Source organism: Rhinopithecus bieti, unplaced genomic scaffold, assembly GCF_001698545.2.
Source record: "Rhinopithecus bieti isolate Rb0 unplaced genomic scaffold, ASM169854v2 scaffold_4658, whole genome shotgun sequence".
In the NCBI taxonomy this organism is placed as follows: domain Eukaryota; kingdom Metazoa; phylum Chordata; class Mammalia; order Primates; family Cercopithecidae; genus Rhinopithecus; species Rhinopithecus bieti.
Window position 1 is genome coordinate 166,231 of NW_016804523.1, and position 15,194 is coordinate 181,424.

At 39.6% G+C, this 15,194-nt stretch overlaps 1 protein-coding gene across 4 annotated transcripts in view; it reads right to left on the bottom strand.

Annotated features, from left to right (window-relative positions):
- The window catches only part of SNAP25 (synaptosome associated protein 25), a 90,916-nt gene that overhangs the window by 12,528 nt on the left and 63,194 nt on the right, over positions 1–15,194 (bottom strand). For 2 of the 4 annotated variants that reach the window (XM_017868882.1, XM_017868883.1), the window contains exons 4-6: positions 12,441–12,489; positions 4,709–4,826; positions 952–1,077 (exon numbers count right to left, since the gene is read on the bottom strand). In XM_017868882.1, coding sequence (XP_017724371.1) covers positions 952–1,077; positions 4,709–4,826; positions 12,441–12,489 — 293 coding nt within the window. Of the gene's footprint in view, positions 1–951; positions 1,078–4,708; positions 4,827–4,990; positions 5,109–12,440; positions 12,490–15,194 lie in introns of all 4 variants that reach the window. The other 2 variants (XM_017868884.1, XM_017868885.1) reach the window with 1 other exon arrangement.

Here is a 15,194-nt window from a genome sequence, read left to right on the forward strand (position 1 = left end):
TTTTTTTTTTTTTTTTTTTTTTTTAAGGAAATGCCCCGAGTCATAATTTGAACTTTTAAAATAGATATTTAAGTTGTCTTTTGATTCTAGGTTTCAAAATAAATCATTAATAAGAAGCTAATTATTCTCTATTTTCACTCGAAATCCATTCTTGGACCTTCTTTGCTCTGTACTCTCAGGAGCTGACCTCATGACTGTATCACCCAGTTTGTCTTACCCTCTGGCTTTCAGTAGGCTTTGGCTAATGGCCAATGAAACTGCAGGGCAAGAGGAGTGAGAGGTTAAGCATTTCTTTCCCTCTTTCACTCCCTGTTAGCTTTGGTAGTGGCTGTATTTCTCTACTGATAGTTCCTTGCCCACAGTCGTAACTATTGCTGGGTTCTGAAAATCATTCCTTCTCCTGTCCCCCAGGACTATGGTGGTAACAGCTTCCTGCTATTGCTAGCTCAGAAGTGTCTCACCATTCCTTGTTATTAGTCCTGCCCACCCCTCTGTAAGTAGTCTCTTTTATAAGCTCTATTCAATTAAACTCATGGAATGTGACTTGTGCCTACTGCCACATTGAGTCTGGATGTGGTCATGTGACTTGCTTTGTCTAATGAAACTGGCAAACACAAGTTAAGCAAGCAAAGGTTTGATAAGTGCACTGAGGCTTGCCCCCTTGGAACGCTGCTACCACCATGTAAGGAACCTGGGCTCTCTTGCTGAAGAGGCCACATGGAGAACAGACGTGCCCCACCAACAGCCCCAGCCAACCACCAGACAAGTGAATGGGGCCATCTTGGATCACCCCACCCGGGCAAGGTCCAGGGAAGGTTTAGAAAAGAACACTCAACTGGTAAGTAGATTAATGAGCAATAAAATGGTTGTTTTTTAGAAAACCATTCAGTTTTGGGGTTGTTTGTACTTGACAATAGAGAACCGCTATAGCGCATGCTGCATGAGGCTCACCTGCGGATGAAGCCACCACTGATGGCCATCTGCTCCCGTTCGTCCACTACACGAGCAGGCTGGCTGGCCACCACTCCGTCCTGATTATTGCCCCAGGCTTTTTTGTAAGCATCACTTGATTTAAGCCTATGCAAAAGAGAGGGTGAGTGACAAGGCACAGGGGTAGAGGAGCAAGCTCTCAACAACTGTCACTTCTTCAAGTGAAGAATCGAACCAAGCGAATGAGTTTTAAGTCGAGGCATTAGAGAATACCGATATATCATAATCCAGACCCAAACAGTTGGCCACCACCATGCCTCAGCTACTCAACCTTTCACTTCCAATCGAGTCCATTGCAATGGACTGCAATCTTTGCCCACAAGGTTGTTCTTGTTTTGGTTTGTTTTGTGGTTTAGTTTGGATTTCGGACAAGGACTAAGGTAGCTGGAGGACATTTAGTTCTATTTTAGTGATGTGGTTATATCTGAAGACACAAAACACACAGAAAAACATACTGGCAGACAGACATAAAACAAGACTGCCAAGTAGAGTGTGCACATCACACCACAGCAACACATTGTCATCAAGAAAACATCCTCAACCAAGTTTTTACAAACCATCATGCAAAGATCCCTGTGAAATATATATATATTTTCCCAACACATGTGGAACTAACATTTCCAAATCTCCATGAAGGACATAAAGGATTGGTGGTTGGCCAAGAGTGATGGTCTTTGCGTTGCCTCTAGAGTGATTTGAATTAGATAATATATCGGTACTTCCAAACAGTCACCATACATCCAGAGTTGATGTACAAACCTTTGTCCACAGAGACAAAAAGTAAAAGAAGCATAGTGAAATGAATGCAGGAAAATAGAAGAGAGAACAAGCCATCTAGCACCGAAAAGGGAAACCCTTCTATGTCTTCTTCATGCACCAGCTACAGGCATGAGTAAAAAGTGAAGCATTCTCATTTAAGCCAAACTACTCCAGAAGTTGACCATTCTCGAAAAAGGCACTAGCAGGACAGTAATAGCCTTCATGAGGATTTGAAACGCAGGTTCGGTAGCTTCTTTGTTGGGCTGAGGGGCAGGGTGGAGAGTGCTTACAAACTCCTACTTTAAACTATCCTGGCGTTGTAATGGAGGAGAGTGGTTTAATGCTGGTATGGTCTCCATGGGCTATATTGCACTGAACTGCCTTGGAGAAAAACTTAAAATCCAGGCATACCTATTGTGCCCAATAGAAACATGTGCAGCATATTTTGGTGGGTGTTGTAATTAAAGGCAATCAAAGATGTTTTTAGGTTCTTTACATAGTAGAAACCACATGCTTTTAGTCCAAAACAAGAGACATTCTTTGGTCCCATTTTCACATTTTCTTGTGTAAGACACTAGAATTTAACATTTTATTTTCTTCTTTCACCAGAGGACCACAGCCATCTATTAAAACTGGCTCTAATACTTGCGGACTGGGGACCAAGCAACCCTAGAGACAACCTGGAAAATTGTACCAATGGAATTTCAGCAACTCCCACAATCAAGCCGCAGGCCTTAGTGCAGTCAAAATTTATTGCACCAGAGGGCCATGGACCCATTCAATGAAACAAGATCCCCAAACTAAATTTAATAGGGCTTAGAGTATGGCTTTTTTAATTGTTATTTTTCCAACTCCCCATCTCCTCCCTCCTCAGATTAAAAGAAGTTATATGGACTTCGTGATGTTTTCTGCTATGTCAAATGTCTGCTATACCATCTTTGGCAAAGTCAAATGAGTGGGAAGTATGCGTTTCTGAAAGAAGGCAAACCACTGCACCCACAATGCTGCACATAGACTCACATCACTGCCGTACATCTACCATAGTCCCTTGAAACATGCCGAGACAGGGCGAAGCCCTCAGAGAGTCCAGGGCACCACCAGCCACTGCGTTGTGACACATGGTTTTTAAAGCATTATTTACACACAATAGGGAACACCTCAGTCAAGCTTTGAAGCTTAGTTTAGGGTCTCTTGTGCATTAAGGAAATTAGTGATCACTCAAATGTGGAATTCGTAGGAGCCATCATTTCATTAGAACATTAGAATCCATCCCAGGGGAACCTGCCTCCACCCTTTCTTCACACACAGTTGATGAAGGGGGGAAAATGTATCTGTTGGAATTTATCACGAAATGGATGGAAATCTCACCTGGGGGCAAGTTGCCACGGAAAGGAATATACAGTCAAATCTTGACTAACTGGAATGCTTGGTAATGAAGTTTTTTTTTTTTGATGAATTATATGACTTTCTTAATGAACAGTGGGGCCAAGGAGGAAAGTTTTGTTTCATGGGGGATGAGTGAATATCTTTGCTAGACTCCTGAGCCACTTTCCTGCCTGAAAGTCTTAAGGTAAAAGACCTGATTGAATCTTTCCTTGGTTATCATTTATATTGATTGCTTGATGGCCTTTTCTGTGAAGATCAACTCTTATTGTTTGGTCCTCATAGATGTGGAAGTTGCAGGAGGATGCAGACTAAGCAAGACAATTCAAACTACCCTGGAAGTAAAACCATTTTACATTTCTGATGTGAGGTTTTCTCTTTGTTTCTTTTTTGCTAAAAATGGAAGGGGGCAAGAGCATGCAGCTGAGGTTTCCAGTTAGCTAGATTCCAGTTAATCAGGCTTTACTGTAGATCATTCTTTAAAAAGCAAATTATTTTATTTTTTTTTTGCAATTTGAGCCCCTCCCCCTCCTAAATAGGAAGTGGGATATTTTAAATCAGCCTCAAAGTTTAAAGGATGTGAATGGTCATATAATCTGCTAAAATGACGTCAATTTCTATTCTAAAAGCTAGGATCAGGAGAGCTTTTAGGAAAAGTCTTCTTTTAAAAGGGGATGTGGGAGGGGTGAGGGAGATTGGATAAGGAGTCTAATTTTCCAAATGCATGTTGGACAATCCACTCATGCATTTCTTTTTCCACCACTAGTCAAATGACATAATCTTCCAGAACCTCAGTATTAGGTTCCTTCCATTGCAAACCTTTATAACCACATGTCACATTTCTGCTACATTCCAAAAAAGCGTTGCAGAAACTTGAGAACAGTTGAATGTTTTGTGATGTTGTGCATGCAAAATCTACACATTTCAACATTTCAGCCAGTGTACGGGTAGATCTTCCAAGGAGAAAAATTTGGGAGGGATGGGTCCAATTTGAGTAAGGCTTGAACACTTCTTGCTGAAGAGCTCACTGCCTCTGTGTTGGGTACAGCAGCAGCATCTCTTGACCAAATTTGGCAACTGGTGGGCAGTAGAAAGGGAGAATCTCTGTCATATTCTCTAATTTATAGAATGCTTCCCTGGGCCAAATTACCTGTCTCTTTTATTTTGGAAAAAATCAAACCTTCACACACGCGTTTCTCATCTTCCAAACTTACCCACAGCCTTTTCTAAACCTGCAATTTTGACTCTTGGGGTTGGGGAAAAGGAAGTTCCCTGGGGGCCTCTTTCTTGAGGCTAGCCTCTGTCTCAAGGTACACTTTCTGGAAAATGTTGAAACGTTCATCAATAAAAGTTGCTGACAGTGAAGCTTTCACTGTAGTATGCCTGATTTTTAATGCATCAACAGTAACTCCTGCTAATATCATCTATGCTATGAGATGAATGCATTGGAGACGGTATTGATCTGTTCTGCATGCCACATGCTCATCCTGCCTATGAGCTTGGCAGGAATGAGCTTGTCAAGGCTTGGAGATGGGCCTTGGGAAACCAAAGCTTCAGGCAGGCAGGCAGCACCTACTTGTTACAGGGACACACACAAAGCCCGCAGAATTTTCCTAGGTCCGTCAAATTCTTTTCTGCTTCTTTCATGTCCTTATTGATTTGGTCCATCCCTTCCTCAATGCGTTCCAGTTGTTCTGATTAAACACAAGTATTTTATCCCCACAGAATGAAGCAGATGGAAAAGGACAAAGAAAAAAAAGACAAAACTTCAGACATTCACTTTGACATTAAAAAAGAAAAAAAAAAAGAAAGAAAGAAAACTGGACGCCACAGATTAGAGCTGGTACCCAGTACCTACTTGTTACAAGGACATATGAAAAGGCCACAGCATTTCCCTAAATCTTTTAAATTTTTCTCAGCCTCCTTCATGTCTTGGTTGATATGGTTCATGCCTTCTTCGACACGATCGAGTTGTTCTGGTTAGGACAAAGGGATGACAGTGTGGAATGAATTTTTTGGGGGTCTCCAACAGAACATGAGAAATGACTATGTGAAACAGAATTTGAAAGAGAGATATTACAATGCATTGTCCAAGAGGATGCATTGTTGAAGACTGCCACCGCTGCCCTACACAGGTATGGGTGGAAGGAAACAAACAAGATGCTCAAAATAGTTTGTAATTCAAACATGATGGGATGGGGTTGAAGGCCTGTTTGATTCCGAGTGTCCAGGAAAACAGCACAGCATATTCACTTACTCACGCACCAGTGAAACCCAGGAGGAAAAAACAAGATGTTAGTTTATGTTTTACGCATTCCAATTCAATGCTACTAGAGAAAGTATCTGCTTCAACTTTAAAATATCTCCATCTTTTGGTTTTTAAGCATCCTCAACCAGATAAGGGTAGAAAATAGAATCCATTTTCTTCTTTGGAGACAATAGCAGCAGCAGCAATCATAAGCAATGTATATGGCTCTCTTTTCTTCCCCTAGCAGTGGTTGTCTAGCCAGAGGGAGCCATGGTCTGCACTTGATTGTGCATATGTAATTCATAAAAGCTGTTAAAAAAAAAAAAAAAAAAAAAGAGTAACATCCACACAGCAACATTGTAAGTCCTGGAACATTGCAATTCCTCTCTCATCCTATGACTTAATTTGTTATGAAGGTTTTGGAAGGCATTTCACTTATCTGCCCCCTGATTTCCAAGTCTATAATGGGGGGCATGCTCCAAGCCCAGGCAGAGAGCAGGGAGAATGAATGTCTCTTTGGAAATAGGATGATGAATTGGAACATAGGACAGTATGATATCCCTGCTGCCAGCATAGCTGACCGTAGTATATCTCAGATATAGATCAATAGTCATCAGAATGAATCATACTTCTAGGTTGCCAGGGTTACATACACCAACTTATTAATTTTTTTGAATTGTGTCACCAAATTGAGATAACTACAAGTTCAATGAAAGGATTTTTAAAACAGCTTTTAAAAGACCATTAAAGGAAGGCAGCAATGGATGTCTCGGCTGTCTAATTACAAAACCTAATTACATTTCCATTCCTCTTTTCATCTGTATTTTCATTCATGCATGCATGCCTATGCCTCCTGGAATAAAGGGATGCCTAGAATACAACTGATAAGTACATTTCCAGCCTAAGGGCATATATCATCACTTAAACACAATTTCACATTAAGTTATACAGTGGAAATTGTGCGTCCGAAAAAACCAAGATACATTCACTAGTGACCCAAACTGCCAGATTGTGAATTTGGAAAATAAAAGCCTATTGTGTTTTCTTTTGTGAGGCTAAAGAACAGAATTCAGTTCATGAGGAATCTGCTATTTCTCCTACGCTTTTGAAATGACAGGTGAAAACAAAACTTCATTGTTTATCTAGCATTGAATACTTGGAGGAGATAATAAGGTAGTGCAGGAGAACTTTTGCTGAATAAATACAGGCACAGCAATGGCATTAAAAAAAAAATCCTTAAAAGAGCTAAATATGGCCAGGCATGGTGGCTCACGCCTGTGATCCCAGCACTTTGGGAGGCCAAGGTGGGCAGATCACCAGAGGTCAGGAGTTTGAGACCAGCCTGGCTAACATGATAAAACCCTGTTTCTACTAAAAATACAAAAAAATTGCTGGGCGTGGTGGCGTGCGCCTGTAATCCCAGCTACTTGGGAGGCTGAGGCAGGAGAATTGCTTGAACCTGGGAGATGGAGGTTGCACTGAGCTGAGATTGTGCCATTGCATCCCAGCTTGGGCAACAAGAGTGAAACTCCATCCCAAAAGTAAAATTACAATTAAAATTTTTTTTAAAAGGGTGAAATATATATATATATATTTATATATATATCTATATCAAGATGTTTTTCTTTTCTAAGGATTTCACTCNGATAAAACCCTGTTTCTACTAAAAATACAAAAAAATTGCTGGGCGTGGTGGCGTGCGCCTGTAATCCCAGCTACTTGGGAGGCTGAGGCAGGAGAATTGCTTGAACCTGGGAGATGGAGGTTGCACTGAGCTGAGATTGTGCCATTGCATCCCAGCTTGGGCAACAAGAGTGAAACTCCATCCCAAAAGTAAAAATTACAATTAAAAATTTTTTTTAAAAGGGTGAAATATATATATATATATTTATATATATATCTAAATCAAGATGTTTTTCTTTTCTAAGGATTTCACTCCAGTTTTCTTTTAAGAGTGCAATAAATTAGTCTGTAGATCAAGGTAAACTCAAGTGGAGGGACTGGGGCGGGGAGGGAAAGGAACTCCTCATCAGATGAAGAACCATTATATGTACAGACAATAGGGATGCCAAATTCCAATCAAGTAATTGCTAAGGGCCTCTGGGAGTGCAGGCTTGAGATGGATTGGAGGAGGCATCTGAGCTCAGAAGGAGAGATGCTGCCCCCAGCTAATGACAGCTGAAATAAGCATAGATTATGGCGTGGGGACACATATGCAGTTATCTGTCCTACTTGAGGAGTTTCTCCTAAGTTACAAAGCAAGTTGATAATTTTTTTTTTTGGTCAAAATATTTACTCTCTGACAAGATAGCAGGGACCCATCCACTGTGCTTCCAGAGATTAGGAGGTAACATATATATGTGAATTGATGCACAGGTATTGGACCTATGAATTAGATAATTGATATCAAAAGGGAAAAACAAACAGGCAAGTCTAAATCCATATTTCAGAAAGCTGGGTTCTGCCATCAGTCACCAGCTTAATTTGGCAAAGGTTTGAATAAAAGAGAAAACTGAAGCTGAATTTGATTCAGAAAACTATTCAGAAAATAGTTGATTTAGGACACTATTTTATAACTACCAATATCAGTTGAATATATATTTACATATGAATTCTAAGTCAAACCTTTAATTTAAAAAATATTGTGGAATCATTTTGTTGCAGAAATTCTAGCAATAATATTAATTTTTAGAGTGTACTGAGTTATGTTTGTGGAGATGTTTGGCATATTGGGACTTCACGGCACTTCAGTGATTTCTGTGAAGATGCTTTTCAGGAAATGCTTAACAGCATCTCATTCTGGGATAGACAGCAGCATCTCTGAGGCTGATGCAACACATCATCCAGTGTTGACTGCTTTTGATCTCCCTAAGCTTGTTTTCTGACTGGTTTCTGTTTATTCTTGGGGGCTGGGAAGAAAATAACATTTTGAGTAGGGAGGGCATCTTCTAGGAGGTGACACTATATATTGGGGCCAGAGCTTGGGCTTTCTTTTGCCATGATGTTGGATCACCAGTTATTTGTGATAGATTCACCAATGACAGGATGCTCAATGATCAGTATTAATGTTTTCCATTAATATTTTTCTAATGACTGGTGAAAACAAAATTTCTACTAATCTCTCCTAAGTAAGCCAACTTGGGGCCCTTAGAATTCTCAATTTGGTAAAAATCAGTAGAAGAATAGAAAGCATTAATACTATTAATCTAGTGTGCAGCCTTCATGAGTATGTTCAGTTACAAGATGCTGCCTCTATGAATTTCATTTTTCTTAGCATTTATGAACATATAGAAATGTATTTAAATTTAAACAGCTATATGCGGCTATCATGACTAAGTCATTCATAACAGATATTGGTGAGCGAACTTTAGCTACAGAGATGGTTTTTAAAATGCCACCTTGTAGTGTCATGAACCTTTTAAGATAGGTAACTCTCTGGACAGGGATTTACATTGTCTTTCTTCTGTCAGACAGTAGTCAAATATTTCACTGTTGAGTTTGGAGTTGGTCCCAGGAGATTTTCCCAAAAGTCACATCTTCAGCATCAAAACAGACATACAACTCAGCAAAGACCAGCAAAAGGAACAAAAGATATGGAGGTAAAAGCCCACATTAGGGCCAAGGTCATTTGAGGACTTCTCTTGGTGACAGATTTTCTAGAGGAATAAAAGTCCCGGGGCTCAGTACATTTCCAGGGTTGGTTGTCATGCTCAGTGCTCCTTGGTGTCTCCTGATACCTGGGCATAAAGCAAGAATCCCATAGGAAATTTCCTAGTCAATCATTTAATGGGACAACCTGGAATGGCCTGGCCTGATCCAACAATGGTTGGGATGGTTCTTTAGAAGGATGGCTGTTTCTTGAGGCTCCCGTGCTGCTGTGAGGTAGAAATAGTCAACATTTTTGGTGCTCACGCATAAACAAAATTAGTAGAAGATAACTGAAGAGAAATTTCAAAGCAGTTACTGATCTAAACAAGTAAAGGCAAAATTAAAATGCACTTATAATGGCAATGAAGATAGCTGTTGACATGCTCATCTGTCAATCAGAAAGGTCCTTCTGGGTCCCTACTGCCTAATTAAAAAAAAAAAAAAGGTCCTAAGCTCCTATTATATTATACTATAAATGAAATGTGTACCATTTAAGACTGGCCAGAAACCACCCACTTTCGGGGGTGTTACAGTTGCATGTTTCTTATCAGTATCTATCTACTCACCACACATCTGGTTAAACCCAATCTATCCTTGTTTAACTGAGGAATTCAGCATTTACTGTGGTATGGCCATAATTGAAATGTCTTAGCCGAGAACATTAAGTGCCTCATGGGGAAATCTGTCAAACAGACATTCTATTCTGCTTTGTTTCTCAGAGAATAATACAAAGCTGATTCTGGAGATTATTTTTGCTAAAGAATGTATATTTTTGCATTTTTATGAAGATTTCAGCAAATTATCTCTAGATTTTCTTCAGCAAAGTACAATGCAATTTATCACTCTTGTAAGCCTGTTATTCGTGTTTTCTCTTTTTGATTCCAGGTTTGTATATATTATTTTCCATGTCTTTATGTCAGTGCTTTATTGTTCAGGAGAAAAAGGCTCTATCCTAAATCTTTCCTAAGTGTACCCTCCATTGCAATGTCTCTTTTTCCACCCCCATCAAGTTACAAATTATTAACTTAAAAAATAAATAAGGTGAAACTGCTAATTATTTGAGTGTATATGTTTAAATTTTGCACTGGAAATCAGGGACCACTCTGCTTTTGGGCACACGTTGTTTAGTTATTTTTTTTAAAAGCAAAGATTTGCTGCATCCTGAGTTTCAAAGCCTGGGACATTGTTACACAGATCCAGCCAACAAGTCACATAATAATAAAAAACCCATTTGGGGAGTTCTGAAGACTTCCATTGCCATTGCAATACCTTCAACATGGAACTCTAGTAGACTTTGTTATTTGTGTACAACTTTTGACAATTTGTATCGTGAAAATCGAAGGAAAAACGTTGGGGTTTATATTCAACTTTTTTCAAACTTTTTCTCCATTTTTTTGAATCAATTGGTATATATTTATTGAAAAAGTTTAATACAAATAAATAATGTAAGACTAAAAGTCTTTATATGACAGCCAGATGCCTCCAGCTGCACACCTAAGCAATCTGCCACAGTGTTTACATTGAGGCCAGGCTCTTCCTGGGATGCTTCAAGCCAATGGCTGAGCACAATGGGGCTACTGGCTACTGGTGCTAGAACATTTCTGCCCAACACAAGGCTCCTCTAATCAGCAGTCTTTGCTCTTGGGCTCCCCATCGACCTGGCTGAGGGCTTCTCAGAGCAGCACTGCAGTATGAAGGTCTTCCCACCCAATTCTCCTTCCTTTGCCATCTACTTTTATAGGCGTCAGACTTGCTTCATAGTCTGAAGGCTGTCTCTGCCTGCTCCCGCCCCCTCTCCCCTTGACCTATCACAAACATTTCCCCAGTAAATCTCTTTTGCTTCTAATTGCTTCCTGGTATTTGCTCCCCAGGGGACTCCAAATGATGCATCTTCCTCCAGTTCCTTCCTGCTCCCACCCCAACTCCACAGAAGTCAGTAAATAAAGATTTACCTCATGTATTATATTGCTGGCAGAACAATTCTTTTATGGCTGTACCATAATTAATTGGGTTGATCTCCCCACCGACAGATATTTAAGTTGTTTCTAGTCTTACATTATTATGAGTAAGCCACATGCATTCTTATTCTTATAACTGTAAATGTATATCTGCACTGTAATATTCTAGGAATGGAGTGTCTTGGTCAAAGACAGATGCACTTTAAAATGTGAAGACAGTATCAAATTATTCTTCAAGACATTTGTATCAGGCTACAGTGCCCAGCTGTGGAATAAAAGTTTCTGTTTCCCAACATATTCACAACACTGGTTATTATCAAGTTTTAAAATTTATGCGTCTGCTCTAAAAAGTGGTATCTTGTCCTTATTGGTGATTAGAGCATGGTTTCATACATCTGTGATGACGTCTTATTGTACATCCATTTTTCCTTTAGGTTGCTGCCCTTTTCTTTGATATGCAAGGGCTCTCTGAATTTTAGGAGAAGTACCTTCTATCTGTTATCTGTTAGGCATACTCCTCCCCACAGCTTGAGATTTATGCTTAGAGTTTATTTATGGTTTCCTATGTTGTGAATACAATGTACATTTTTATCTCTGCCATTAAAAAAAAAAGTCAAAACATTTTCTAATGCTTTTGCAAAATATGAATAAAAAGAAAAAACTTGGCAGAAATCTGTTTATTATGATAAGAATTCAGAATGGAATCAGGTAACTGACTTGTGGCCAGAATTATGTACAATCTCACCATAGGGCTAGATACATTGAGACAAAGAAAAATGATGGTATTACCCTTTTTAGTTTCCACGTTAGGTATAGAGACGCTATATTAAAAGGCCGGCTCTCTGATTTTCCTTGCTTCTGGCATTTCTGTAATAATCTTTAAAACAGGCCAAATATTTCAATTGGTTCAATGTTCTACTTTCCAGATAATTCCCCTCAGGTTATATTCTGTGAAAAACAGCTCCCAGGTATTTAAGAAATACCCATAGTGATTTGGAAATCAAAACTACTAGATACTGAGTTGGGATGGTCAAAAGAAGTAGACAACATGATATGGCATATGCTCATTCTATCTATGTATTACTAGAAGAAAACCAAATTTATTGGGAAAGTTTAGGGGCAAGGATAATAAGAAAATTCTTACACTGTCCAAAATACCATCATTTAAAAAAAAAAAAAGAAAACATGGCTTTTGCCTTCAAAATTCTGTTACCCCAATGTATATAACAGAGATAGTAGTATCATTGATTCACTCATGAAGAAGGTCTCAATATTTCCATACATTTACCAATCTTTTCAACAGAGAAAGTAAAAGCAAGATGAAAATTTAGAACCCTCACATTCATGTACGTGTGTAACACATGTCAAAATGACCACCTGTGTATGCACAAATAATTTTAAAATGCACATTATTCAGAAGAGGAATTGTTCTTACTGAAGAAATCTGAACTTACCTCCTTGTTCATCCAACATAACCAAAGTCCTGATACCAGCATCTTTACTCTACATTCCAATAATGGTAGCAAAGTTGAAAAGGAGTTAGAGAGAGAAAAGAGAGAAAGAGAAATCAGTAAGGGGACAATGAGCCCTAGAAATGGAAAATGAAGAAGGACCAAAAGAAAAAAGGGAGGAAGTACGACAAGAGCCCTGAGGGGTTATGGAGGGGTAGAAGAATGGGCCACCTGTGGACTTGATCTACCAGTGATGCTTTAGGTAGAATGAGGAAATGGAGCACCATCTCCATGGGGTAGGCTACTGGGGTGAGGCCTGCATGAAATCAGAATACGCATACTTCATATTATACTGTAATTTTATGTTTGGAAATAAACATGTCTACAGTTTTTATAACACCAATCACAGAAAGCAAACCTTTGGAAATCTTCTAGTCTAAATTTTCTTCTTTGGCACCATCTATCAGAAAGTCTTCATCAGTGAAATTGGGGAGGGACCCCCTATGGGAAGATGTGCAAGAATCTTGGTGGTGGTGGTTGAGGTTTTTAGGTTTATCAGAAGAGAATATGGCTTCGCAAAGGTTGGGAAACACAGCTCAAAAGGAAACTCACTCTCCTATTTTCTCTCTCTATAGAGAGGGTCTGCAGTATTTAGAATGAGTTTGAGATGAGAAATAAGGGCTCTTAATTCTGAAATCTAACATTCTGCATAATAATCTAGCGTGAGAAAATAATTCCTTTACAAGCTTTACAGAAGATCTTTTGTGCAGGAGAAGTCTTTCAAAGGCACCCCTCATCTCCTTACTGTTCAAATAAACCAAATGCCACCTGAACCATGCGCAGGAAGGGAGTGGGAGTTGGTGGGCAGGAGAGAAGGAACAAAGATATCTGTATCACTAATACTTAAGAATCCTCATTTCTAGAAAGCCTAATCAGTTAATGCCTTCCATTGTACAGGGCGACTGTTAATGGGTATAAAATGGTATTGCTTACAGTTTGGATGAATTGGTTTTTCAAGTAAAGCTCATGGTACCTCCAGAAGAAATTCTAAGCTAGGACCTCTCTCATGGCGCTTATTTTCCACTGATGTACTTTGAACTAAGAAAGAAAGAGAGAGATGCTAGTGGAGGCCAACAAAGGGCTTTTAAAAAAATAGTATTTTAACAATTAAATTTCAATAGTGCTTCTGAAAAATAAAGTACTGAAAATGATTTCTGTGAGCTTTTAGAAACTAACCATTTTAGAGAATGTGTGCAGTTAAATCTCCAGGACACAAAAGCCTACCTTGCCTTTGAGCACACTTTGATAGGCTTTAGTGGCAAAGTCAGGATGTAGTGTGGACAGGGCTGGCCCAGGATGGCCTCAGGAGTCTTTGACAGCACAGACTCTGAAGCCAGACTCTGGGCTGGAAGGCTGGTGATTTCATTCCCTAACTGTGGGGCCTCAGGCAAGCGTCCTGATTGTTCTGTGCCTCCGAGGTTCTCTCCTTTGTAAGACAGCAATGACAATAGTTAATATCTCATTGAGGTGGTATGTGCATTAAACAAATTAATATGTGGAATGTGCCAGAGTGGAGTGTTTCTAAAATAAGTGTTTCTAAAATAAATATATTCAGAAAATGCATCTATAGCAGGCTATCTAGGCAAACTAAAAATATCATCATTATCAAGTGTCTGAAGCTTCTAGACCACTACTTTTCAAACTGGAATGTGCATATGAATCCTCTGCACATGAATCATCTTGTAAAATGTAGATTCTGATTCAGTAGGGCTAGGGTAGAGCCTGGGCTTTTCATTTCTAACAAGCTCCCTGACACTTGGAGCTGGTTCATGGATATACATTGAGTAGCAAGGTTCTAGACCACAAAAGACATTTCAAAATATTTTCTTTACATGGGTTGTAAATAGGTTTTTGTCTGTACTAGCCTGTGTTTTAATCATTTCTTTGCTCTTTTCTGCATTCTTTATCCATTTTTTGTGAGATGAAATTATAAAAGGCAGATGGCTATTCAGGCATAGGGATGTGACAATGCAGGTTCTGCTGAGGGCAGAGACATCACGGAGAGCACTTTCTCCTCGAGAGCCCAATCAAGCCACACATGAAATCTTTGCTCCATTCTACTGGGGACAGTGGATGGGGAAAAGGTGAGTAATTTTAGTTTGGTCAGTCCAGCTCTCATCTGCTTACACTTTCTTGGTATTCTATTATACCCATTTATTTTTATGTGGAGCCCTGGAAGTATAATTTCACATTTGTCCAATTTGGTGCTGAATGTTTTAACACTAGAATGATTCACAGAATTAATTTGAGGGAGCAAGAGTTTTTTAGGTTGCCCCAATTTGGGAGAACAGAAGCAGAGAGCACTGATGTGGGAGTCAGGAACACTGGGTGGTCCTCTTAGCTCAGCCAGCAACCAGTCATGAGACCATGGAAGAGACATCTGACCTTCCAGAATGTTTCTTCATGTTTAAGATAAGGATAGGGATGCCAAGTAAGATTGAGAAGATTGAGTGGTCCATAGGTTGGTTAATCACTCATAGGCTCCTTTTCTCCTTTCCCCCTTCCTTCCTTCCTTCCTTCCTTCCTTCCTTCCTTCTTTCCTTCCTTCCTTCTTTCCTTCCTTCCTTCCTTCCTGCTTTCCTTCCCTCCTTCCTTCCTTCTTTCCTTCCCTCCTTCCTTCCTTCTTTCCTTCCCTCCTTCCTTCCTTCTTTCCTTCCCTCCCTCCCTCCCTCCTTCCTTCCCTCCTTCTTTCCCTCC